Source organism: Pocillopora verrucosa, chromosome 10, assembly GCF_036669915.1.
Source record: "Pocillopora verrucosa isolate sample1 chromosome 10, ASM3666991v2, whole genome shotgun sequence".
Taxonomy (NCBI): Eukaryota; Metazoa; Cnidaria; class Anthozoa; order Scleractinia; family Pocilloporidae; genus Pocillopora; species Pocillopora verrucosa.
The window spans coordinates 16,326,633-16,351,870 of record NC_089321.1 but is presented as its reverse complement, the minus strand read 5'-3'; the positions used below and the strand labels follow the sequence as shown (position 1 = coordinate 16,351,870).

Here is a 25,238-nt window from a genome sequence, read left to right as displayed (position 1 = left end):
AGATGGATTTTTTTTAAAGGGGCAGTATAGATAAGACCCGAAGCGAGTCCTCACAACAAAATAATCGCATCTACGACTACTTTGCATTTAGAATTATTAATTTATTCAATACAATGTTATTCTTACTTTAGATAACAAAAATTTAACTTATCGGCCTTTGAGGCCATTTAACTTACGTTGTATTATCTATTAACGTATATATTCGGCTACTCAGTGATTCATTCCTTTAAAAGGGCTCCTCTAATAACTGCAATACTTTCAGCAGGTCATTGTGTTAATTTTCTTTACCACAATGAGTATAACTTTTTACTCAGAAAACTTTACAAAATGGTCGTCATTCTTTCATGTTGATCACAACGAATCATGGAATCGGTGAAAACTAAAGACAGTTACACATTTCCGTCACTGAATATTACGGGAGATCCATTTATAAAAAGTGACGACTTTTCAAAAATAAATAAAACTCAAGGCAGGAGTTTACTTTAAATTGAAATATACAGGCGCTGCTGTTTGAAACACGCAGAATAGTTTGCGTGTCAAACCGATGGATCCAGTTGTTTTGGATTATTGTAGTGTTGTAACAACATGAATTCTTGAGTAATCTTTCCTTTCTTTGTTTCTTAGCCGCGCAAATGCATTGCTAACCTCTCGTATGAAATAGAAATATTTGAAGCACTGCACACTACATATTAGCTTAAATTTTTGTACTAATTTATTTGTCTGTATTGTCTTCCCATAATCGATCCTCATCCACCTGAAAAAGAAGAGAAAGAGAATGAAAATAATGCCAAGTGCTCATAAAGAGCCCACACTTCGTTTTAACCCCTTTTACTACCAAGATCTCATTAGTAACTCTCCTTACCGATCGTTATACAACTTGTATTATATTAGTTCTGAGAATTTGGTATTGGATCAACTAATAACGCCCTTGTTGATATTTTTCATTATTCTTCTCACTTATCTGCTTGATTCTGTATCGATATGGTGTGGAGAAATTCTGTTTGGTCATTTGTGGGAGTTAGGAGCGATTTGAGTTGCAAGATGAAAGTGGCTCAAGATTACTTTAGTTCCGCTTTATCATACATTTGTAATAGGTCTAGAAAAAATGCATCAGCTATTAACGAATCAAATGCCAAAACAAAAATCGCAGCTTGGTCACTTGTTCTGCTTTCCAATCGGTCTGCTTGGTTTCCCTGAATTTTCGCTAGTTCATTTTGATATTCATCTGTGATCTAGCTGCCTTGGTTATACAACGTGCAATCAACCAACGTGCGCTTTAGAGCAGCATCAGGTTGTCTCAAGTTTTCAGGGTGGAGTAACTCATAAAATGACAAGGATTAAATTAAAGGGTAAACTTAGGAAATTGTTTGACTCTTTACGAGTGCGGTGGCCCTTGATTCATCATTGAATCATATTTTGACTCGTATCGCTTCACTAGATATGTGCTGTCGCTTCATAAGAATAACAGGTGTTGTGGCTCATCATAAAATCTACTTATCCATACCTTTGCGAGGAAACCGTTACCTCTACGGTAAGAATCTCTCCCAAGAACACAACAGATATAAAATTATTGACCGTTCATTTCTCTCAATCATGACGGAACCAGTAGTGTTAAAATTCAATTTAGCTTTACCATGTCGTCATGAATTGGATAAGTGTAGAGGACAAGGCAACGATCACTTGAGAAATACTATCTTTCATAACAACAAGTGCTGCAATCTTTCAAAATCAACAAGTGACTTTGCAATAACGTTTCATATGAAGTGTCAGTTCCCTTCCCTCCTTACTTCCGCGAGGCACGTTCCTGCGTGCCCTTTTGAGGACAGAGGCAAGAGAACTGATACTTTATAGTGAAGCGAAAATCATTCTCCTACCTCGACACATCTTGTGGCTCAGCTCTTCACCAATTCTTGCGAGGTCGTCAAACGTTTCCACCAACATTACATTTTGATCACTACTTGTGACAGATCGGAGTTCGTTATAACGTACATCACTACCGATGCCAACCGCAAACACATTGACTCGCCTGCGCCTCAGTGGTTCTACCGCGTATCTCAGCGGTATCGCATCGAACGTTCTCGTTTGATGACCCTCGGTCAACAAGACCGCAACTCTTTGTACTCCGGCTCTCATACCGGCTCTACTGTTGAAAACTCCGCTCAGTGCAACCCGCAAAGCCTTGTCGATCCGGGTCTTTTGGCCCATATAGGGGACATCTCGTAAAGCATTGCTGAATTCCTGTATATTATCGTAGTCGTCAAGTTTGATTTGAACTTTGGCGTTGTCACTAAAAACGACGAGACTTCCATGGCTACCTCTCGGGGAGATACGCATGGTTTTGGCAATTCTGCGCACGAAGTCGAGAAGTTTCTGAAGATTTTGTAAGCCAACACTCTCTGAAGAGTCTACCAAAAAACTGACATCCATCACTCGGTCGCATCCAGGAAGGGCTGTTTGGAAGAAAAAAAAAGGATCAGTCTGCTGTTGATGTTTAACATGAGATGCCCTTTCGAAGCATGGCAGTTTGGAGAATTTAAAAGAGGAGGTACTCTAAATCAAAGCGAGTTTATAGTCACTTAAAGTCATTAATTTTGAAAGTGAAACCGTATTGTATTTTGTCACTAATACAAAGATTATCGATTGATCGTTCAAACATTCGTCAAATTGCTTATCGTGCCAAGAAAAACATCTTCCCGATTTATTTTCACTTCAAAAAAGTAGAAGCGACTTGCGAAATTAATTTCGTGTCAAAAGTTCGTTATCTGGTAAACATGCAATGTTTGATTAAGAACACGACCTCTAACATGTAAGAAGACGAATTAGTGCAGATCGTTGCCATAGCATGTGAAAATAGATCACCATTGATTCTTAGTATAATTGGAAGAAAGCAATCTAAAAGCAGACATTTTCTCGGGTATAGTAAATAACAGAGAAACGCCCTCCCCCTTCTCCGAATCCATGCAAACATCTCACCTCCACTCTCGCAAACGTCCTTGGATACTTTCCGAAGCTGAAGAGAAAGTTCATTGTAAGTTCGAACAAAGTACAAGTTTTTGTTTTGTTCTGTGAGTAGGTACATCTCATCACGACCCTTCTCACTACCAATGCAGACAACAAACACTGTGACCCCGGCGCGTTTTAGAGGCGCGACGGCGGTGTCTAACGCTACAGAATCAGGCTCCTCCGTGTTGATGCCGTCTGTTATTATAACCATGACTCGAGGAATGTCCTTACGAGAACCTTCTTCATTCACAAACAACTCCTGAGCTGCTAGCTTGAGAGCTCGATCGAGCCGAGTGTAGCCTCCCTCGTAACGAACTTTGTCCAGGACACTTCGGAACTGCTCTCTCGTGAGTTCGTCGGAAAACCGAACATTCATCTTCGGCAAGATGCTGTATTGCATAAGTCCCACACGGCTACCGACTTTGTTTTTGAGGAAGGAGTTAGCTATGAGATCGACGAAGTCTTTGACTTGTTGGAATTCGGATGCAGATAGGCTGCCAGAGGAGTCGAGGACAAAACCTACGTCCATGATATTATCACAAGCTTCTATTTCTGAGGAAGAGATTTATTGCACAGTTACCTTCAAGTATCTTCCATTTGTTAAAAACAGCTAAGCTGGCATTCCAAGAGTGAAAAAGACTTTTTCCCAAATTTTCCCCTTCAGGAAGGAATTTGTATTCTTCTTCACCTGAAAAACGTTACGCCATTCACCTAATTGCTGATTTTTCGTTGACGCTTGCGAGTTGAATGAAAAACATGCAAGTTTTGCTATAATCTGTGGAGTGAACCTCCAAATACTTTGTTGATTAACGCTACTTAACAACTGTTTTTCCTGATCATCATAAGATTTTTGCAACTTGAAAAGTTTATAAACTCGATCGTGCTCGTACTTTCAAAAGTTTGACGAAGGTGGGCTTATTTAAAAATCAGTCACCGACGACACGTGGGACTTTGAGTCAAACCAAGTCAGTATCAATCTCACAGGTGAATAGAGTGATTAGCAAGTACTATTCACCGAGGAGAAAATATTGCGCGTCGTTACATATTACTAAATGATTAAAAAATATATGAGCTATTTAAAGAAATGATGCTGGTTTTACCTGAGCTTTCACACGTGGCAATGGACAACTGTCTCACTCTCGTGGCGAGTCCATTATACGACGGTACCAGTATGACGTCATCTCTCCTGTCAACGATAAGTTGTAACTCTTTTTCATCAACCTCAGTTCCAATACCCACTGCAAACAAACGCACACCTGCCGATAAAATTGGCTTCGCAGCCTTATGAAGTTCAACGCCGTCGGGCGCTCGAGACCGCCGCCCGTCTGTCACGAGGATCACAACTTTGGCAACACCAACCCGTGCGCCGCTACGTTCTGTTAAAAGCTCTGTGGAAGCAAGCTGTAGGGCTTTATCTATGCGAGTTTCACCTCCCAAATATGAAAGAACGTCTATTGCAGCGTCGAAGTCGGCGTTGTTCGCGTGATCGCTAAATCGGATGGCCGTAGTTGCGGTGTCACCGTACAAAATTAATGCAGCTAGTGTTTTGCCTGATCCGATGATAAAGGTGTTCGCAACAGCCTTGACAAAGTCTTTCATTTTGCGGTAGTTTGGTTCACCAATACTTCCTGATGAGTCCAGAAGAAAGGCGATATCTACAGGAACAGGGCACTTCTTTAAAGCTGCCAAGAGATTAATTCATTACATATTAGAACAATTCCACTTGTGCTTCTTTCATTACCTATATTTGCACATTCATAGAACCTCTTATTGTCGAGAAAACTGGTGTCACATTGCCAATCGTTCAAACGCAAAACCGATATAAATTAGGGTCCGTCACCAAAGTCGGTTCACCCTTTTCTCACTTTAAGTTCTCCTTTTAATCTTTTCCTTTCTTCTGCTCTTTGAAACAAAAACACATTTTGACTAAGTAAGTTCTGTTTTGTCAACCGAATTGTAAACTAAGTTTGTTCAGTTCAAGGACCTTGAAAGAAGTTTAATCTAACTACAAACCCACATGTAAATACCTAAGGCGAGACTGTACTAAAGGAATCTGTCTCAACACTATTTTTCTAAGGGAAGAGGTATTAAGGTGACTCTCTCACCTGCACTTGTGCATAATTTTTCCGATACCATATGCATTGAAGAGATAAGATCGTCAAAACTGTCTACTGTAACGACGTCTTCGTCTCCATCAACGACCTTGCGAAGCTCATCGGGACTAATTTGACTACCGATTCCCAAAGCTATCCTTTTCACTTTCTTTTCTTTAAGGGGTTTCACGGCGCGTTCCATGGAAATCGAGTCAGCTGCTGGAGTTTGCCTGCCGTCCGTTAAGAGTAAAAGAGTGTTAGCGACATACGATCGCACTCCACCGGCATCACTAAACAGATCTGTATTGGCAAGTGACAAGGCGCGATCAATGCGCGTGGTTCGACCATAGTATGGAATGTGATCTACTGCTTCTACAACCGAATGAGTCCCGTTGCAGCTGTTGAATGACTGTTGTACTGTTGCCATGTCACTGTAGACCAGAGACCCAGCGCGGGCTAAGCCACTTTTAAGTCCTAAAGTACCGGCTACTGCTTTGATGAACTCTTTCTGCTTCTCAAAGTTGTCTGCTCCCACACTGCCGGAGGCATCCATCAGGAAGGCGACATCCATGGCTTCAGGGCAAATTGGAGGCTCTGAAAATATAATTGAGTGATTTTAAAAGAAATTTGAAAATAATTCTCAATCTTTTTTTACGTTCATTTTCAATCAGCTTTGGTCACTACTCTTCACCTTTTTCACTTTCTTAGACGATTAACATTCATCCTAGTGGCTGTTGGCCAGTTGCTAGATTTCTAAGCATTAGTTAATCACTGTAGACCACCATGACAACTTTTGAGTGATTGGAGGTCTCTTTGTTAAATGTTTGGAATATTATCATTAACGAGTGAATAAATGGATTATTAACAAATTGTCGTTTGGTCGACCGGTCGGTCTTTCGATCAGTGGGTTGGTCAGTCTGTCGGTTGATCAGTCATTGATGCATGGTCAAGATTTTACTGCTAAAAACTCCAAGGCCTCCGTCAGGTTAATGAACTTTTAATAAAGAAAACATGAACAGTCATGCAGCTCTTACCATACAGAGCCAACTATATTACACTTGACCTTACGTTTATAGGACAATGCTATTTTCACTGTATACTCACTGGCTGCCTCGCACATGGCCTCAGACAAAGATCCGCTTAAACTGAGAAGATTCTCCGACGACGGAGACAGAAAGACGTCCTTCTCATCAACTGTTGTAGCTCGTAGCTCCCTGACGTCTACATTGTTTCCCATTCCCACTGCAAGAATCCTAACATCGTCCTCATAGAGAAGGGGTCGGGCAGCTTCCACCAGACTAAATGCATCTTGAGCAACGGTTTGCTTGCTATCGGTGAACAATATCAATACCTTAGGCACTCCTCGTCGCACTACAGCACTGTCGGAGTCGAAAATGGATCGAGCAAGCTTTAAAGCTCTGTCGATGCGCGTCACTCCACGTTCATGAGGTAAGCTATCCACAAGATTGTCAAAAGACTCCATGGTGATCTTTTCGTCAAGTCTAAGGGCTGCCGTGGCGAAGTTGCTATAAAGAATTAAAGCTACTCGGCTCCTACCGGGTGAAATGTTCAGAGTTGTCGCCACTCTTTTAACCAATTCTTTTTCTTTGCGGTATTCTGAAGGGCTGAGTGTCCCCGAGGAGTGGATCGCAAATACCACATCTGCTACCCCATCGCATTTTTTGTAAGCTTCGAGATCAAAATCAAAGCAAATTCATTATAAACTGAAAACAACGAATAGCCAGAGCCTTAATTTGTTTATTTACAAGCCGAGTTGTCTTTGGCACCTTTAACTAAAAAGCCCAGAGGTGAAAGATGTTCTTGAAAAACATTAGGCCAAGAACACGGTTACCAATACGATTTGAACCAACTGGATCATATTCGATTTCAAAAAAAGGGTTTGACCACCGAAGTTTTGATGTAATTTAAGTAGAGTGAATAAATCCAGTTCCTCCCAGATAACTGTTGTAAGCCGAAGAACGCACATCATTTATAGCCAGTACAAGCTATCTAAAACAAAGTTTTTTCCTTACCAGCTTCGAGGCAAATGCGTCTGAAAAGATAGTTAATCTTGTTGGATAAACTGTCACAAGAATGTGACACAATAACATCCTTGTCGTCCACAGTTAAGGAGCGCAATTTTTTCCAATCCACCGACGACGTCACTCCAATGGGTATGACATGGACCCCTGCTTGATGAAGAGGTCTTACCACATCCTTCAGGTCCTCCAGGTCTTCTACAGCAGGATGCTTTCCATTTGTTAATACGATGCCGACTTTCTGAACCCCGGGTCTGGCTCCATTTTCAGCAGTGAACAATTTGGTGGCAACGCGAAGAGCTGTATCAAGTTGCGATGGTCCTGTGTTTAGAGGAAGATCATCAATTGCACGATCAAAATCGTATTCGGACCAATATTGTCCAAACTTTATGGATATCTTGGCCTCGGTATTGAACACAATGACACCAACTTGCTGTTCGTTGTCGCTTCTTGACAGGTAGGTGGCCGCCTCTTTGATGAAATCTTTAATTCTTTTATAGTCTCTTGGTGAAATGTTCTCAGACGACTCAACCAAAAAGGCAACATCTAGTGGAACATCACATGTCTTTGGTGCTAAAAAGATAATATCTTCTGTTAACTTACAAAACGCTTTCTTTTCAGGAAGAAATTGATAACCTTATGGAAATTGAAAGTCCGCGTGACTTTCTATACTCTCGGAGCATCTCTGGAAATGGGAGTGACATATGAAATTAAGGGAATAACCTTGAATATGGCTCATCTGATGGACTCAGTATGGCATTTGAAACCACTTATGACCAAAATCATAGTTGTTAACCTGGGAAGGTACCCAAAATGAACAGAACGTATAAAGCAACAATTTAAGGTACCTGCAGCATTACATATTCTTGTGGCAACTGGTTGTGCAAAACTGTTCAAAGCTCGAGAAGAGGAAGCCAAGAAAACGTCGCCATCTCGTGCAGTCATTTTTCTGAGCTCATTCACGTTGGCCAGTTCCCCAATTCCGAGCACCAAAGTTGTTACCCCCATTTCCTCTGAGACCGCAGCTGCTTGCTCTAAAGGCGTGACGTCAAAGTCCTGAGTCTGTCTCCCGTCGGTCATTATGACCATAACTCCAGGTATATCCTTTCTTCTACCTCCTTCCACTGTCATGAGTTCTTTAGAGGCCTTCACAATGGCCCTGTCAATCCGTGTGGTTTTACCTTGATATGGCAGCGCGTCAAGGGCATTGACCAACTGTGCGTGGTATTGATAGTCTGAAAATTTTATTGCCACAGAAGCTCTATCACTGTAAGTGATGACACCCGCCTTGCTGTGTGAGGGAGATACATTGAGGGTGTTCGTAATCACTTTTATAAAGTCCTTTTGCTCGCGGAAACCTTCCTCGCCAAGACTACCCGAAGAGTCCACCAGAAAAGCGACATCAACTGGGTTTCTGCATCTTGAGTATCCTACACGAAGGGAAATAAATCATATTTATCAAAAAATCATATTAATATATTGTATGTATTAAATCTTGCCTCCATCACTTTCGCTGTTAGATCTATTCCAAAAATATTTCCTATTGCAGACATAATTTTTCTTAATTTATCATTTAATTTGCGGTCAAAGGCGGCGAGGAATAGAACGAACTAGTCTCAAATAAACGCATAAAATGTGTTGTTCATGTGAAAATTGTAAAGGAACTTACAGCATTTTAAACTGTCGCGTGAGTTCACACTTTTTAAATGGCGAGTTATATTACCAATGCAACTTGTAGCAAACTAAAATTCCTCAGAAAATTGAATACTAATAAACATCTCAGGCGAGTAAAGTCAAACTGTCGGAGTGACAAAGGTGAGGGGGGGAGGGGAAGGTTAGCGTATCCTCCTAGCTAGATAAAAAGGTAACTGGATAAACAATTCTCTTTAACATTGCCTCATAAGTGGTTTTCATTTAGTGCTCGTAAGAAATCTTTGTATTCTTTTTAATATTAAGTGATTTGATATTCAGTTCTGACTTTGAAGAATGGTTTTGAAATTGAAATATGGGTACATGGACCACTCCGGACTACTTAAGGCTCTCTTCGAAAGTTTCAGCGGTGGTAATGAAAAATACCTGCGTTGTCACACGTAATTTGTGCTACTTGTCGAGCTTTAAGCATCAGACTTTCAAACGATCTTTCTAGGAAAAGATTCTCTCCTTTCGTAACCAAAGGACGAAGCAGTGTCTCATCCACCTGTTTACCGACACCGATAACAACCAAAGCCACTCCCAACTGTTGGAGCCTTCTGGTGACACTATCCAGCAACTTTGTATCTAGAGATTGATTTTGAGTGTTTGCTGTTAATAGCACTAGTATCTTCCCCAATCCAGGTCTTGCACCACCTCTGTTGGCCAATAGCTGAGTTAGAGCCACATCGAGGACTTTGTCTATTCCAGCATGTCCGCGAGGGTGAGGAAGTCTATCTACCGCCTCTATGAAGTCTTCGGTTTGCAAGTAGTCATCAAACTTAATGTTCACTGTTGGTTTCTTGCCGGAAAGAATGATTCCTGCTCGGCTCGCCCCTGGTTGCAAACCGAAGCTCTTTGCGATTGCTTTGACAAAGTCCTTTTGAATGCGGTAACTCTGGCTGTCAACACTGTCCGAGGCGTCCATTATAAAGGCGATGTCAGTCACTTTACCACAACGGTCAGGTGCTGGGAAAGACAACAGCAGAAATATTTTATTGTGTTTTCTTAACTGTTTTTTTCGTTTTGCCATTTTAAGGCATTCTCAAACTTGTGGCAAAGGAAAACGAATTCTTACGTCGCATGGTTCTGAGGACAATTTGTCGAAGGAGCAACGTCCAAGTGTGCAAATCTTAACAAATTTGGCTTGCATTTTTTATTTGCAATCCGAGTCAATTTCTTCCTTTACTCCTTTCTGGCTTATTCTTCCTATCCTAGAGTTTTGCTTAGCGTAATTCTGTACGTCGCTGATTAACAGGACTTGAAATATCGGTAATTGTTATTTATTAAGGATTAATTCCGCAAGTTATTGATTGTTCTTTTTGCAGCCCAATCAGACAACTGTGAAAAAGAAACTGTGGTAACAAGTACAGTGATAAATGATTTTTTAGTTTTGCTCACTTCATTGAAATGACTAAAATGAGGAAGGTTTGTGTATCTTGAGATTGCAGTATTTCAAACTCATAAATCACTCACTGTATTTATTGTTTTCTACTCGGTTTTATCTTTGTTTTGCCGACGTTTTCTTTATCTCACCGAAACAACAATTTGTGCATTCCGTCAAGTTTAAGGTAGTTTTGTTTCTCGTCGCAAACAATAGCTAAAAGTATCTTGCCGTTACCTGTTTTGCATTGAAAGGAATTCTGTAAGTTGATTTCTACATCGGATCAATGGTAAGAAGTGTACACGCTTAGGCGCAAAAACTTAGTGTTTCAAAAAAGAAATATAACGGATGAAATATCGGGTAAATTAAGACATTTAATTTAACCTGCAATTTCGGAGGCTACAGTGCTGACTTTCTCCAATTTAGCGGCCAAAGTTTCAAACGATTCAGCGGTAAATATATGATCTTCCTCTTCAACAAGGCTGCCCAATCCATCCTCGTCAACGTCTTCACCGCCAACAGCCACCACTAGAATCTTAACGCCATTTTGCCTCAACAGGGCTATTGTCTCATTTAGACCACCGGAGCCCACCGTAAGATCCTGTCGACCATCCGTTACTACCACAATAGTCCTTGGCACTGCGGCGCGAGACGAACCAGAAGGGGAGAAAAGCTGCGAAGCTGCGACCTCTAGAGCTTGATTTATTTGCGACGGCCCACCCAAGAGGGGCAAAGAATCGACATTTCGTGTGAGAGATTCTCTGTTTTGCTGGTCAAAGAAATTTACGGTGACTTCTGTTTTGTTACCGTAAGATAACAGGCTTACACGACTCAAGTTCCTTGAAATGGTAAAACTTCTTATAAGAGTCTTAACAAAAGCTTTCTCCCTCTGGAAGTTGAGGGCACTAATGCCAGCGGACGTGTCAACTAGGATTGCAGCGTCCATAGGATAAATGATCCGTTTTGGTTCTAGAAGACATGTAGAGGCGCAAAATTTGATTAATAAAAGAGCACTTTTTTGCAACAGCGAACATAACTGTTTAAACTCAAATAACTCATGTAAGAGGAATTGACGTGAGTGATTTCTAGATTACTAATTGATTGGCTGAATTATACAGGCATTTTGATTGGTCCTTGCTTACGATCTACCGATCTCAGATTACCTCATCTTTAATTTTTTCTTTTTAATATGAAAGTAATAACTTTCATGTTAATATGCGTCTTTTCAGTAATAGATCACAGCAAACGTTTACATTTGGCAAACTGTTCACCCCAGTTTTGTTCTTTACACATTTTACAAGCAACATTTACACCAGCAAATGTTTCTGCAAGAGCGCATATTACGAAATAGGGTTTCAACTTAAACATTAGTAAAGATAGCGAGTGAAATACACTTGCCTTGGAAAACTTACTGGTGTATGTATATCCCAAAATCATTTAAATTCATTGACGAGTATCCTTTCAAGTTACCAGCCTTTTTCCGTCTTCCAAATATGGAAATTTCCCATTAAAACTCGCCACGTGAACACTGCTGTAACTCTATGTAAAATTTAATGTATTATGTAAAGATAAAGTTCTCTCACCTGCAGCTTTACATGCAAGAAGCGTAACGTCTTCTACCAATTCAGAAAGGCTATCAAAGGACTCTGTTCCTAAAACATATTCCTCGCTGCCAACTAATACACGTAAATCTTGAAGATCGCCGTCTCGGCCTACACCTACGGCAATTAATTCCACACCCTCTGTTTTTAATGGTGCGGCTGCCCTCCTGAGAGTTTCATACTGCAAAATGTTTGAGTCTGATACCTTCGTCAAAAGAACGGCTACCTTTGGGATTCCAGACCTGGTCCCCCTATCGAAGGTAAACAAGTCAGTAAGGACAGATTCAAGTGCCTTCTCAATTCTGGGAGTTCCTCCCACAAATTGAAGCGCATCGATGGCAGATCGCAAATTTTGGGCGGTGGTATTTTCCTGAAGAGCCACTGCGAGGTTTGCTTGTGCACTGTAAGAAATTACACCTACACGAGTACCACTGAGAGACAATGATAGAGTACTTGACATAAGTTTGAAAAACTCCTTCTCCCTCTGAAAACCAGCCTTTCCAGCGGCATCTGAAGAATCCAACAGGAAAGCAATATCCATGGGAATCAAACAAGACGACCTCCGTTTCGCTGGCAAAGAAACAAATTTGATGATTACAGCCAAAATATATTGTATATTCATCATATAAACTACAGTGTTTTACAAGGATTTCCAGCCCCGAGAGAAACCGTAACAATACACGTGAAAAAAAAGAGATATTTTCTTGCAAGTAAAGGGCTATTGTGTTTATGTGATAAACAAAATAATACATGGTTGCTTTTAGATATGAAATTTCTCTTCTCCTATTCAACTCGACATCTCACTCGTTCGCTGTGCTCACTCGTGAGCCATCGAGTTAAACACTCGAAGAGAAACTCCATATCCACGCGCACCCATGTGTTATTCTCTATTTAACAACGACTAGATACGCAATGAAGTTAAATAATCTAAGCCTTATGTGTATACTTATCACAAAAGCACAAATCCAGCGAAATATACAGCTCTAAAGAATTCAGACCCAACACAACTGTGAAAACACTATCTAAGGTAGAGAGTATCACGTAATAAGACTAATGAACCAATAAAATGACTCGAAAATAAAAAATTCTTGAGGTTTCCATAGTAACATTCTATAGACGGCTGCCTGCATTAAAAAAGGCGTTTCTTCCCGCAAAAGTCACATTACATTAAAGGAGTTCAACGGAAAAACTTACCCAGGAAAATTCAAAATCTAAAAGCCCGGAAATCTAAATTCCAGCAGTCTAGCACTCAAAACAAATACTAGCAAACTAAACACAAAGCAATAAAATATCTTATATCAGTGAGAGACCCCAAATAAAAAGCTTTTACTAAACACCCCCTATAAATATACTATATAAAGTCTGGTAGTACAAATTAAAAATAACCTTTACCTATAATGCTATGGAACTTCAAAATATCAATCCATTAGAATAAAAAAAGCATAATATTAGAGCAGGCGTTTGTCAAAACGACCGAAAAAAAAATAAAAAAATAAAAAAATAAATAAATAGATGAAATAAAATAAAATAATTAAGCAATACAAAGGCCAAAGCTACAGCAACAACAAGACCAAGCTACAACAACAAGAACAAGAACAAGAACAACGACGACGACCAGACGGCAACAAGCACACACAAAAAGAACACCCGGCTGATAAGGACAAAAGCTGCTTTCGATCCTTCAATTGATATTCACTTGCCCTGCTTATCAAGCCCCAGCAGCCCTGAGGCCACAAGTGCTACGAACAGATTTCTGATGATGCTTACCTGCAAGTCGGCAAGCCTGGCTGGTCAGGTTGCTGAGTTTCAACAGCAGGTCTTCGAAGTCAGCCGCCACCACAACATCCTCGTCACTCTCCGTGACCAGTCGAAGTTCTTCTCTGTCCACACCCTTGCCGACACCTACGGCTAGAACACGAACACCTGCCTGTCTCAATGGTTCGGAAGCCTCTTTTAGGCCTTTGGCGTCGGCTGCTGCGGTTTGGGTACCGTCTGTTATCAGCATTGCAATCTTGGGCACGCCCGACCTACTTTGAGCGAAGATATCCTTGGCTGTTAGGTCCAGTGCTTTGTCGATTCGTGTCAATCCTCTCTCGTAAGGCAGACTGTCTACAGCTCCACCGAACTCCTTCGGGTCCGAATACTGGCCAAATCGAGCTTTCACTGAGGCCGAGTTACTGTACAGAACCATGGCCGCTCGGCTGCCGTTTGGAGATAGGCCAAAAGTCTTCGCCACTTCCTTGACAAAGTTCTTCTGTTTCTTGTAGTTTGTGCGGCCAATGCTGCCCGAAGAATCGATGATAAATGCCAGATCCACGGGAGTGCTACACGGCGGTGGTGCTGAGGAGAAAGAAAGGCAACATGTCAGACTAGTTGTGGCCATTGAAAAACATGTGAAACGGCCGCCCGGCTTGCTAGGAGAAAGTCCCATTCAATTGTGAATTGCCTTTGTCGAGCTCAGGCTTCAGGTGAAAACAATCTGTCAAATTGGGAGGCTAGGAGGGTGTATCGATGTAAATGACCCATTTGGAGAGAGCGACTAGTATTGTGCAAAGTTCAAATGGATGCGATTTGCACGCAACGAAAGGAAACTCTGAAAATAAGGTGACAAACTTGTACGTTCCGTTTCGTATTTTGGTCGTTATCTTACGAGAAGTCCCGGATGTTCACTTCCATCGAGCGCTCGACCTCTAACAGGTTTTGATAGCAAGTATTTTTTTTTGTTGGTTTTTCTGTTTTTGTTTTCGTTTTTTTGAACATTAATGGAAAGACCAACTAAAAGGAAACAAAAGCAAAAAGGGGGAAAAAAAAAAAAAATAAAAAAATAAAAAAATAAATAAATAGATGAAATAAAATAAAATAATTCAAGGCAAAAACAGAAAGGCCAAAGCAAACGGGAAGAAATAAGCAATACAAAGACCAAAGCTACAGCAACAACAAGAACAAGAACAAGAACAACGACGACGACCAGACGGCAACAAGCACACACAAAAAGAACACCCGGCTGATAAGGACAAAAGCTGCTTTCGATCCTTCAATTGATATTCATTTGCCCTGCTTATCAAGCCCCAGCAGCCCTGAGGCCACAAGTGCTACGAACAGATTTCTGATGATGCTTACCTGCAAGTCGGCAAGCCTGGCTGGTCAGGTTGCTGAGTTTCAACAGCAGGTCTTCGAAGTCAGCCGCCACCACAACATCCTCGTCACTCTCCGTGACCAGTCGAAGTTCTTCTCTGTCCACACCCTTGCCGACACCTACGGCTAGAACACGAACACCTGCCTGTCTCAATGGTTCGGAAGCCTCTTTTAGGCCTTTGGCGTCGGCTGCTGCGGTTTGGGTACCGTCTGTTATCAGCATTGCAATCTTGGGCACGCCCGACCTACTTTGAGCGAAGATATCCTTGGCTGTTAGGTCCAGTGCTTTGTCGATTCGTGTCAATCCTCTCTCGTAAGGCAGACTGTCTACAGCTCCACCGAACTCCTTCGGGTCCGAATACTGGCCAAATCGAGCTTTCACTGAGGCCGAGTTACTGTACAGAACCATGGCCGCTCGGCTGCCGTTTGGAGATAGGCCAAAAGTCTTCGCCACTTCCTTGACAAAGTTCTTCTGTTTCTTGTAGTTTGTGCGGCCAATGCTGCCCGAAGAATCGATGATAAATGCCAGATCCACGGGAGTGCTACACGGCGGTGGTGCTGAGGAGAAAGAAAGGCAACATGTCAGACTAGTTGTGGCCATTGAAAAACATGTGAAACGGCCGCCCGGCTTGCTAGGAGAAAGTCCCATTCAATTGTGAATTGCCTTTGTCGAGCTCAGGCTTCAGGTGAAAACAATCTGTCAAATTGGGAGGCTAGGAGGGTGTATCGATGTAAATGACCCATTTGGAGAGAGCGACTAGTATTGTGCAAAGTTCAAATGGATGCGATTTGCACGCAACGAAAGGAAACTCTGAAAATAAGGTGACAAACTTGTACGTTCCGTTTCGTATTTTGGTCGTTATCTTACGAGAAGTCCCGGATGTTCACTTCCATCGAGCGCTCGACCTCTAACAGGTTTTGATAGCAAGTATTTTTTTTTGTTGGTTTTTCTGTTTTTGTTTTCGTTTTTTTGAACATTAATGGAAAGACCAACTAAAAGGAAACAAAAGCAAAAAGGGGGGGAAAAAAAAAAAATAAAAAATAAAAAAATAAAAATAGATGAAATAAATAAAATAATTCAAGGCAAAAACAGAAAGGCCAAAGCAAACGGGAAGAAATAAGCAATACAAAGACCAAAGCTACAGCAACAACAAGAACAAGAACAAGAACAACGACGACGACCAGACGGCAACAAGCACACACAAAAAGAACACCCGGCTGATAAGGACAAAAGCTGCTTTCGATCCTTCAATTGATATTCACTTGCCCTGCTTATCAAGCCCCAGCAGCCCTGAGGCCACAAGTGCTACGAACAGATTTCTGATGATGCTTACCTGCAAGTCGGCAAGCCTGGCTGGTCAGGTTGCTGAGTTTCAACAGCAGGTCTTCGAAGTCAGCCGCCACCACAACATCCTCGTCACTCTCCGTGACCAGTCGAAGTTCTTCTCTGTCCACACCCTTGCCGACACCTACGGCTAGAACACGAACACCTGCCTGTCTCAATGGTTCGGAAGCCTCTTTTAGGCCTTTGGCATCGGCTGCTGCGGTTTGGGTACCGTCTGTTATCAGCATTGCAATCTTGGGCACGCCCGACCTACTTTGAGCGAAGATATCCTTGGCTGTTAGGTCCAGTGCTTTGTCGATTCGTGTCAATCCTCTCTCGTAAGGCAGACTGTCTACAGCTCCACCGAACTCCTTCGGGTCCGAATACTGGCCAAATCGAGCTTTCACTGAGGCCGAGTTACTGTACAGAACCATGGCCGCTCGGCTGCCGTTTGGAGATAGGCCAAAAGTCTTCGCCACTTCCTTGACAAAGTTCTTCTGTTTCTTGTAGTTTGTGCGGCCAATGCTGCCCGAAGAATCGATGATAAATGCCAGATCCACGGGAGTGCTACACGGCGGTGGTGCTGAGGAGAAAGAAAGGCAACATGTCAGACTAGTTGTGGCCATTGAAAAACATGTGAAACGGCCGCCCGGCTTGCTAGGAGAAAGTCCCATTCAATTGTGAATTGCCTTTGTCGAGCTCAGGCTTCAGGTGAAAACAATCTGTCAAATTGGGAGGCTAGGAGGGTGTATCGATGTAAATGACCCATTTGGAGAGAGCGACTAGTATTGTGCAAAGTTCAAATGGATGCGATTTGCACGCAACGAAAGGAAACTCTGAAAATAAGGTGACAAACTTGTACGTTCCGTTTCGTATTTTGGTCGTTATCTTACGAGAAGTCCCGGATGTTCACTTCCATCGAGCGCTCGACCTCTAACAGGTTTTGATAGCAAGTATTTTTTTTTGTTGGTTTTTCTGTTTTTGTTTTCGTTTTTTTGAACATTAATGGAAAGACCAACTAAAAGGAAACAAAAGCAAAAAGGGGGGGGAAAAAAAAAAAAAATAAAAAAATAAATAAATAGATGAAATAAAGTAAAATAATTCAAGGCAAAAACAGAAAGGCCAAAGCAAACGGGAAGAAATAAGCAATACAAAGACCAAAGCTACAGCAACAACAAGAACAAGAACAAGAACAAGAACAAGAACAACGACGACGACCAGACGGCAACAAGCACACACAAAAAGAACACCCGGCTGATAAGGACAAAAGCTGCTTTCGATCCTTCAATTGATATTCACTTGCCCTGCTTATCAAGCCCCAGCAGCCCTGAGGCCACAAGTGCTACGAACAGATTTCTGATGATGCTTACCTGCAAGTCGGCAAGCCTGGCTGGTCAGGTTGCTGAGTTTCAACAGCAGGTCTTCGAAGTCAGCCGCCACCACAACATCCTCGTCACTCTCCGTGACCAGTCGAAGTTCTTCTCTGTCCACACCCTTGCCGACACCTACGGCTAGAACACGAACACCTGCCTGTCTCAATGGTTCGGAAGCCTCTTTTAGGCCTTTGGCATCGGCTGCTGCGGTTTGGGTACCGTCTGTTATCAGCATTGCAATCTTGGGCACGCCCGACCTACTTTGAGCGAAGATATCCTTGGCTGTTAGGTCCAGTGCTTTGTCGATTCGTGTCAATCCTCTCTCGTAAGGCAGACTGTCTACAGCTCCACCGAACTCCTTCGGGTCCGAATACTGGCCAAATCGAGCTTTCACTGAGGCCGAGTTACTGTACAGAACCATGGCCGCTCGGCTGCCGTTTGGAGATAGGCCAAAAGTCTTCGCCACTTCCTTGACAAAGTTCTTCTGTTTCTTGTAGTTTGTGCGGCCAATGCTGCCCGAAGAATCGATGATAAATGCCAGATCCACGGGAGTGCTACACGGCGGTGGTGCTGAGGAGAAAGAAAGGCAACATGTCAGACTAGTTGTGGCCATTGAAAAACATGTGAAACGGCCGCCCGGCTTGCTAGGAGAAAGTCCCATTCAATTGTGAATTGCCTTTGTCGAGCTCAGGCTTCAGGTGAAAACAATCTGTCAAATTGGGAGGCTAGGAGGGTGTATCGATGTAAATGACCCATTTGGAGAGAGCGACTAGTATTGTGCAAAGTTCAAATGGATGCGATTTGCACGCAACGAAAGGAAACTCTGAAAATAAGGTGACAAACTTGTACGTTCCGTTTCGTATTTTGGTCGTTATCTTACGAGAAGTCCCGGATGTTCACTTCCATCGAGCGCTCGACCTCTAACAGGTTTTGATAGCAAGTATTTTTTTTTGTTGGTTTTTCTGTTTTTGTTTTCGTTTTTTTGAACATTAATGGAAAGACCAACTAAAAGGAAACAAAAGCAAAAAGGGGGGGAAAAAAAAAAAAAATAAAAAAATAAATAAATAGATGAAATAAAGTAAAATAATTCAAGGCAAAAACAGAAAGGCCAAAGCAAACGGGAAGAAATAAGCAATACAAAGACCAAAGCTACAGCAACAACAAGAACAAGAACAAGAACAAAACAAGACGACGACGACCAGACGGCAACAAGCACACACAAAAAGAACACCCGGCTGATAAGGACAAAAGCTGCTTTCGATCCTTCAATTGATATTCACTTGCCCTGCTTATCAAGCCCCAGCAGCCCTGAGGCCACAAGTGCTACGAACAGATTTCTGATGATGCTTACCTGCAAGTCGGCAAGCCTGGCTGGTCAGGTTGCTGAGTTTCAACAGCAGGTCTTCGAAGTCAGCCGCCACCACAACATCCTCGTCACTCTCCGTGACCAGTCGAAGTTCTTCTCTGTCCACACCCTTGCCGACACCTACGGCTAGAACACGAACACCTGCCTGTCTCAATGGTTCGGAAGCCTCTTTTAGGCCTTTGGCATCGGCTGCTGCGGTTTGGGTACCGTCTGTTATCAGCATTGCAATCTTGGGCACGCCCGACCTACTTTGAGCGAAGATATCCTTGGCTGTTAGGTCCAGTGCTTTGTCGATTCGTGTCAATCCTCTCTCGTAAGGCAGACTGTCTACAGCTCCACCGAACTCCTTCGGGTCCGAATACTGGCCAAATCGAGCTTTCACTGAGGCCGAGTTACTGTACAGAACCATGGCCGCTCGGCTGCCGTTTGGAGATAGGCCAAAAGTCTTCGCCACTTCCTTGACAAAGTTCTTCTGTTTCTTGTAGTTTGTGCGGCCAATGCTGCCCGAAGAATCGATGATAAATGCCAGATCCACGGGAGTGCTACACGGCGGTGGTGCTGAGGAGAAAGAAAGGCAACATGTCAGACTAGTTGTGGCCATTGAAAAACATGTGAAACGGCCGCCCGGCTTGCTAGGAGAAAGTCCCATTCAATTGTGAATTGCCTTTGTCGAGCTCAGGCTTCAGGTGAAAACAATCTGTCAAATTGGGAGGCTAGGAGGGTGTATCGATGTAAATGACCCATTTGGAGAGAGCGACTAGTATTGTGCAAAGTTCAAATGGATGCGATTTGCACGCAACGAAAGGAAACTCTGAAAATAAGGTGACAAACTTGTACGTTCCGTTTCGTATTTTGGTCGTTATCTTACGAGAAGTCCCGGATGTTCACTTCCATCGAGCGCTCGACCTCTAACAGGTTTTGATAGCAAGTATTTTTTTTTGTTGGTTTTTCTGTTTTTGTTTTCGTTTTTTTGAACATTAATGGAAAGACCAACTAAAAGGAAACAAAAGCAAAAAGGGGGGAAAAAAAAAAAAAATAAAAAAATAAATAAATAGATGAAATAAAGTAAAATAATTCAAGGCAAAAACAGAAAGGCCAAAGCAAACGGGAAGAAATAAGCAATACAAAGACCAAAGCTACAGCAACAACAAGAACAAGAACAAGAACAACGACGACGACCAGACGGCAACAAGCACACACAAAAAGAACACCCGGCTGATAAGGACAAAAGCTGCTTTCGATCCTTCAATTGATATTCACTTGCCCTGCTTATCAAGCCCCAGCAGCCCTGAGGCCACAAGTGCTACGAACAGATTTCTGATGATGCTTACCTGCAAGTCGGCAAGCCTGGCTGGTCAGGTTGCTGAGTTTCAACAGCAGGTCTTCGAAGTCAGCCGCCACCACAACATCCTCGTCACTCTCCGTGACCAGTCGAAGTTCTTCTCTGTCCACACCCTTGCCGACACCTACGGCTAGAACACGAACACCTGCCTGTCTCAATGGTTCGGAAGCCTCTTTTAGGCCTTTGGCATCGGCTGCTGCGGTTTGGGTACCGTCTGTTATCAGCATTGCAATCTTGGGCACGCCCGACCTACTTTGAGCGAAGATATCCTTGGCTGTTAGGTCCAGTGCTTTGTCGATTCGTGTCAATCCTCTCTCGTAAGGCAGACTGTCTACAGCTCCACCGAACTCCTTCGGGTCCGAATACTGGCCAAATCGAGCTTTCACTGAGGCCGAGTTACTGTACAGAACCATGGCCGCTCGGCTGCCGTTTGGAGATAGGCCAAAAGTCTTCGCCACTTCCTTGACAAAGTTCTTCTGTTTCTTGTAGTTTGTGCGGCCAATGCTGCCCGAAGAATCGATGATAAATGCCAGATCCACGGGAGTGCTACACGGCGGTGGTGCTGAGGAGAAAGAAAGGCAACATGTCAGACTAGTTGTGGCCATTGAAAAACATGTGAAACGGCCGCCCGGCTTGCTAGGAGAAAGTCCCATTCAATTGTGAATTGCCTTTGTCGAGCTCAGGCTTCAGGTGAAAACAATCTGTCAAATTGGGAGGCTAGGAGGGTGTATCGATGTAAATGACCCATTTGGAGAGAGCGACTAGTATTGTGCAAAGTTCAAATGGATGCGATTTGCACGCAACGAAAGGAAACTCTGAAAATAAGGTGACAAACTTGTACGTTCCGTTTCGTATTTTGGTCGTTATCTTACGAGAAGTCCCGGATGTTCACTTCCATCGAGCGCTCGACCTCTAACAGGTTTTGATAGCAAGTATTTTTTTTTGTTGGTTTTTCTGTTTTTGTTTTCGTTTTTTTGAACATTAATGGAAAGACCAACTAAAAGGAAACAAAAGCAAAAAGGGGGGGGAAAAAAAAAAAATAAAAAAATAAATAAATAGATGAAATAAAGTAAAATAATTCAAGGCAAAAACAGAAAGGCCAAAGCAAACGGGAAGAAATAAGCAATACAAAGACCAAATAAAAAGAAAAAACAAGAACAAGAACAAGAACAACGACGACGACCAGACGGCAACAAGCACACACAAAAAGAACACCCGGCTGATAAGGACAAAAGCTGCTTTCGATCCTTCAATTGATATTCACTTGCCCTGCTTATCAAGCCCCAGCAGCCCTGAGGCCACAAGTGCTACGAACAGATTTCTGATGATGCTTACCTGCAAGTCGGCAAGCCTGGCTGGTCAGGTTGCTGAGTTTCAACAGCAGGTCTTCGAAGTCAGCCGCCACCACAACATCCTCGTCACTCTCCGTGACCAGTCGAAGTTCTTCTCTGTCCACACCCTTGCCGACACCTACGGCTAGAACACGAACACCTGCCTGTCTCAATGGTTCGGAAGCCTCTTTTAGGCCTTTGGCATCGGCTGCTGCGGTTTGGGTACCGTCTGTTATCAGCATTGCAATCTTGGGCACGCCCGACCTACTTTGAGCGAAGATATCCTTGGCTGTTAGGTCCAGTGCTTTGTCGATTCGTGTCAATCCTCTCTCGTAAGGCAGACTGTCTACAGCTCCACCGAACTCCTTCGGGTCCGAATACTGGCCAAATCGAGCTTTCACTGAGGCCGAGTTACTGTACAGAACCATGGCCGCTCGGCTGCCGTTTGGAGATAGGCCAAAAGTCTTCGCCACTTCCTTGACAAAGTTCTTCTGTTTCTTGTAGTTTGTGCGGCCAATGCTGCCCGAAGAATCGATGATAAATGCCAGATCCACGGGAGTGCTACACGGCGGTGGTGCTGAGGAGAAAGAAAGGCAACATGTCAGACTAGTTGTGGCCATTGAAAAACATGTGAAACGGCCGCCCGGCTTGCTAGGAGAAAGTCCCATTCAATTGTGAATTGCCTTTGTCGAGCTCAGGCTTCAGGTGAAAACAATCTGTCAAATTGGGAGGCTAGGAGGGTGTATCGATGTAAATGACCCATTTGGAGAGAGCGACTAGTATTGTGCAAAGTTCAAATGGATGCGATTTGCACGCAACGAAAGGAAACTCTGAAAATAAGGTGACAAACTTGTACGTTCCGTTTCGTATTTTGGTCGTTATCTTACGAGAAGTCCCGGATGTTCACTTCCATCGAGCGCTCGACCTCTAACAGGTTTTGATAGCAAGTATTTTTTTTTGTTGGTTTTTCTGTTTTTGTTTTCGTTTTTTTGAACATTAATGGAAAGACCAACTAAAAGGAAACAAAAGCAAAAAGGGGGGGAAAAAAAAAAAAAAAAAAATAAAAAAATAAATAAATAGATGAAATAAAGTAAAATAATTCAAGGCAAAAACAGAAAGGCCAAAGCAAACGGGAAGAAATAAGCAATACAAAGACCAAAGCTACAGCAACAAGAACAAGAACAAGAACAAGAACAAGAACAACGACGACGACCAGACGGCAACAAGCACACACAAAAAGAACACCCGGCTGATAAGGACAAAAGCTGCTTTCGATCCTTCAATTGATATTCACTTGCCCTGCTTATCAAGCCCCAGCAGCCCTGAGGCCACAAGTGCTACGAACAGATTTCTGATGATGCTTACCTGCAAGTCGGCAAGCCTGGCTGGTCAGGTTGCTGAGTTTCAACAGCAGGTCTTCGAAGTCAGCCGCCACCACAACATCCTCGTCACTCTCCGTGACCAGTCGAAGTTCTTCTCTGTCCACACCCTTGCCGACACCTACGGCTAGAACACGAACACCTGCCTGTCTCAATGGTTCGGAAGCCTCTTTTAGGCCTTTGGCATCGGCTGCTGCGGTTTGGGTACCGTCTGTTATCAGCATTGCAATCTTGGGCACGCCCGACCTACTTTGAGCGAAGATATCCTTGGCTGTTAGGTCCAGTGCTTTGTCGATTCGTGTCAATCCTCTCTCGTAAGGCAGACTGTCTACAGCTCCACCGAACTCCTTCGGGTCCGAATACTGGCCAAATCGAGCTTTCACTGAGGCCGAGTTACTGTACAGAACCATGGCCGCTCGGCTGCCGTTTGGAGATAGGCCAAAAGTCTTCGCCACTTCCTTGACAAAGTTCTTCTGTTTCTTGTAGTTTGTGCGGCCAATGCTGCCCGAAGAATCGATGATAAATGCCAGATCCACGGGAGTGCTACACGGCGGTGGTGCTGAGGAGAAAGAAAGGCAACATGTCAGACTAGTTGTGGCCATTGAAAAACATGTGAAACGGCCGCCCGGCTTGCTAGGAGAAAGTCCCATTCAATTGTGAATTGCCTTTGTCGAGCTCAGGCTTCAGGTGAAAACAATCTGTCAAATTGGGAGGCTAGGAGGGTGTATCGATGTAAATGACCCATTTGGAGAGAGCGACTAGTATTGTGCAAAGTTCAAATGGATGCGATTTGCACGCAACGAAAGGAAACTCTGAAAATAAGGTGACAAACTTGTACGTTCCGTTTCGTATTTTGGTCGTTATCTTACGAGAAGTCCCGGATGTTCACTTCCATCGAGCGCTCGACCTCTAACAGGTTTTGATAGCAAGTATTTTTTTTTGTTGGTTTTTCTGTTTTTGTTTTCGTTTTTTTGAACATTAATGGAAAGACCAACTAAAAGGAAACAAAAGCAAAAAGGGGGGGAAAAAAAAAAAAATAAAAAAATAAATAAATAGATGAAATAAAGTAAAATAATTCAAGGCAAAAACAGAAAGGCCAAAGCAAACGGGAAGAAATAAGCAATACAAAGACCAAAGCTACAGCAACACAAGAACAACAATCAAGAACAAGAACAAGAACAAGAACAACGACGACGACCAGACGGCAACAAGCACACACAAAAAGAACACCCGGCTGATAAGGACAAAAGCTGCTTTCGATCCTTCAATTGATATTCACTTGCCCTGCTTATCAAGCCCCAGCAGCCCTGAGGCCACAAGTGCTACGAACAGATTTCTGATGATGCTTACCTGCAAGTCGGCAAGCCTGGCTGGTCAGGTTGCTGAGTTTCAACAGCAGGTCTTCGAAGTCAGCCGCCACCACAACATCCTCGTCACTCTCCGTGACCAGTCGAAGTTCTTCTCTGTCCACACCCTTGCCGACACCTACGGCTAGAACACGAACACCTGCCTGTCTCAATGGTTCGGAAGCCTCTTTTAGGCCTTTGGCATCGGCTGCTGCGGTTTGGGTACCGTCTGTTATCAGCATTGCAATCTTGGGCACGCCCGACCTACTTTGAGCGAAGATATCCTTGGCTGTTAGGTCCAGTGCTTTGTCGATTCGTGTCAATCCTCTCTCGTAAGGCAGACTGTCTACAGCTCCACCGAACTCCTTCGGGTCCGAATACTGGCCAAATCGAGCTTTCACTGAGGCCGAGTTACTGTACAGAACCATGGCCGCTCGGCTGCCGTTTGGAGATAGGCCAAAAGTCTTCGCCACTTCCTTGACAAAGTTCTTCTGTTTCTTGTAGTTTGTGCGGCCAATGCTGCCCGAAGAATCGATGATAAATGCCAGATCCACGGGAGTGCTACACGGCGGTGGTGCTGAGGAGAAAGAAAGGCAACATGTCAGACTAGTTGTGGCCATTGAAAAACATGTGAAACGGCCGCCCGGCTTGCTAGGAGAAAGTCCCATTCAATTGTGAATTGCCTTTGTCGAGCTCAGGCTTCAGGTGAAAACAATCTGTCAAATTGGGAGGCTAGGAGGGTGTATCGATGTAAATGACCCATTTGGAGAGAGCGACTAGTATTGTGCAAAGTTCAAATGGATGCGATTTGCACGCAACGAAAGGAAACTCTG

At 43.2% G+C, this 25,238-nt stretch overlaps 9 protein-coding genes across 9 annotated transcripts; all 9 read right to left on the bottom strand.

The window, feature by feature from the left end:
* Nucleotides 1-132: 132 nt before the first annotated feature.
* On the bottom strand, nucleotides 133-14,212 carry LOC131785729 (collagen alpha-4(VI) chain). The gene is made up of 12 exons (XM_066173011.1): nucleotides 13,577-14,212; nucleotides 11,792-12,379; nucleotides 10,593-11,177; nucleotides 9,212-9,793; nucleotides 7,984-8,565; nucleotides 7,130-7,708; nucleotides 6,201-6,785; nucleotides 5,109-5,690; nucleotides 4,104-4,685; nucleotides 2,974-3,555; nucleotides 1,875-2,450; nucleotides 133-754 (listed from the first exon to the last, which is right to left on the bottom strand). Exons 1-12 carry the CDS (start codon nucleotides 14,190-14,192, stop codon nucleotides 747-749), a joined length of 6,447 nt encoding a protein of 2,148 aa, XP_066029108.1. The 5' UTR covers nucleotides 14,193-14,212; the 3' UTR covers nucleotides 133-746.
* Nucleotides 14,213-14,870: 658 nt separating this feature from the next.
* Nucleotides 14,871-15,565, bottom strand: LOC136283721 (cuticlin-6-like). The gene has a single exon (XM_066172922.1). It carries the CDS (start codon nucleotides 15,543-15,545, stop codon nucleotides 14,871-14,873), a length of 675 nt encoding a protein of 224 aa, XP_066029019.1. The 5' UTR covers nucleotides 15,546-15,565.
* Nucleotides 15,566-16,219: 654 nt separating this feature from the next.
* LOC136283720 (cuticlin-6-like) lies at nucleotides 16,220-16,914 on the bottom strand. The gene has a single exon (XM_066172921.1). The coding sequence runs from the start codon at nucleotides 16,892-16,894 to the stop codon at nucleotides 16,220-16,222; it is 675 nt and encodes a 224-aa protein (XP_066029018.1). The 5' UTR covers nucleotides 16,895-16,914.
* Nucleotides 16,915-17,579: 665 nt separating this feature from the next.
* LOC136283719 (cuticlin-6-like) lies at nucleotides 17,580-18,274 on the bottom strand. The gene has a single exon (XM_066172920.1). It carries the CDS (start codon nucleotides 18,252-18,254, stop codon nucleotides 17,580-17,582), a length of 675 nt encoding a protein of 224 aa, XP_066029017.1. The 5' UTR covers nucleotides 18,255-18,274.
* A 659-nt stretch (nucleotides 18,275-18,933) lies between these two features.
* LOC136283718 (cuticlin-6-like) lies at nucleotides 18,934-19,628 on the bottom strand. The gene has a single exon (XM_066172919.1). It carries the CDS (start codon nucleotides 19,606-19,608, stop codon nucleotides 18,934-18,936), a length of 675 nt encoding a protein of 224 aa, XP_066029016.1. The 5' UTR covers nucleotides 19,609-19,628.
* Nucleotides 19,629-20,279: 651 nt separating this feature from the next.
* Nucleotides 20,280-20,974, bottom strand: LOC136283717 (cuticlin-6-like). Its single transcript, XM_066172917.1, has one exon. It carries the CDS (start codon nucleotides 20,952-20,954, stop codon nucleotides 20,280-20,282), a length of 675 nt encoding a protein of 224 aa, XP_066029014.1. The 5' UTR covers nucleotides 20,955-20,974.
* A 651-nt stretch (nucleotides 20,975-21,625) lies between these two features.
* LOC136283716 (cuticlin-6-like) lies at nucleotides 21,626-22,320 on the bottom strand. The gene has a single exon (XM_066172916.1). It carries the CDS (start codon nucleotides 22,298-22,300, stop codon nucleotides 21,626-21,628), a length of 675 nt encoding a protein of 224 aa, XP_066029013.1. The 5' UTR covers nucleotides 22,301-22,320.
* A 666-nt stretch (nucleotides 22,321-22,986) lies between these two features.
* LOC136283715 (cuticlin-6-like) lies at nucleotides 22,987-23,681 on the bottom strand. The gene has a single exon (XM_066172915.1). The coding sequence runs from the start codon at nucleotides 23,659-23,661 to the stop codon at nucleotides 22,987-22,989; it is 675 nt and encodes a 224-aa protein (XP_066029012.1). The 5' UTR covers nucleotides 23,662-23,681.
* Nucleotides 23,682-24,350: 669 nt separating this feature from the next.
* On the bottom strand, nucleotides 24,351-24,979 carry LOC136283714 (cuticlin-6-like). The gene has a single exon (XM_066172914.1). The coding sequence runs from the start codon at nucleotides 24,831-24,833 to the stop codon at nucleotides 24,351-24,353; it is 483 nt and encodes a 160-aa protein (XP_066029011.1). The 5' UTR covers nucleotides 24,834-24,979.
* Between the last annotated feature and the right edge of the window lie 259 nt (nucleotides 24,980-25,238).

Bases quoted from the DNA above. Each gene is read 5' to 3' on its own strand.
- LOC136283718 (XM_066172919.1), bottom strand. From the start codon at position 19,608: ATGGCCACAACTAGTCTGACATGTTGCCTTTCTTTCTCCTCAGCACCA.
- LOC136283717 (XM_066172917.1), bottom strand. From the start codon at position 20,954: ATGGCCACAACTAGTCTGACATGTTGCCTTTCTTTCTCCTCAGCACCA.
- LOC136283715 (XM_066172915.1), bottom strand. From the start codon at position 23,661: ATGGCCACAACTAGTCTGACATGTTGCCTTTCTTTCTCCTCAGCACCA.
- LOC136283721 (XM_066172922.1), bottom strand. From the start codon at position 15,545: ATGGCCACAACTAGTCTGACATGTTGCCTTTCTTTCTCCTCAGCACCA.
- LOC136283714 (XM_066172914.1), bottom strand. From the start codon at position 24,833: ATGGTTCTGTACAGTAACTCGGCCTCAGTGAAAGCTCGATTTGGCCAG.
- LOC136283719 (XM_066172920.1), bottom strand. From the start codon at position 18,254: ATGGCCACAACTAGTCTGACATGTTGCCTTTCTTTCTCCTCAGCACCA.
- LOC136283720 (XM_066172921.1), bottom strand. From the start codon at position 16,894: ATGGCCACAACTAGTCTGACATGTTGCCTTTCTTTCTCCTCAGCACCA.
- LOC131785729 (XM_066173011.1), bottom strand. From the start codon at position 14,192: ATGGCCACAACTAGTCTGACATGTTGCCTTTCTTTCTCCTCAGCACCA. The intron at 5,691-6,200 runs GTGAGTATACAG...TTATATTTTCAG, and splicing joins GGCCATGTGCGAGGCAGCCA to AGCCTCCAATTTGCCCTGAA. The intron at 2,451-2,973 runs GTGAGATGTTTG...TCTTCCAAACAG, and splicing joins GGACGTTTGCGAGAGTGGAG to CCCTTCCTGGATGCGACCGA.
- LOC136283716 (XM_066172916.1), bottom strand. From the start codon at position 22,300: ATGGCCACAACTAGTCTGACATGTTGCCTTTCTTTCTCCTCAGCACCA.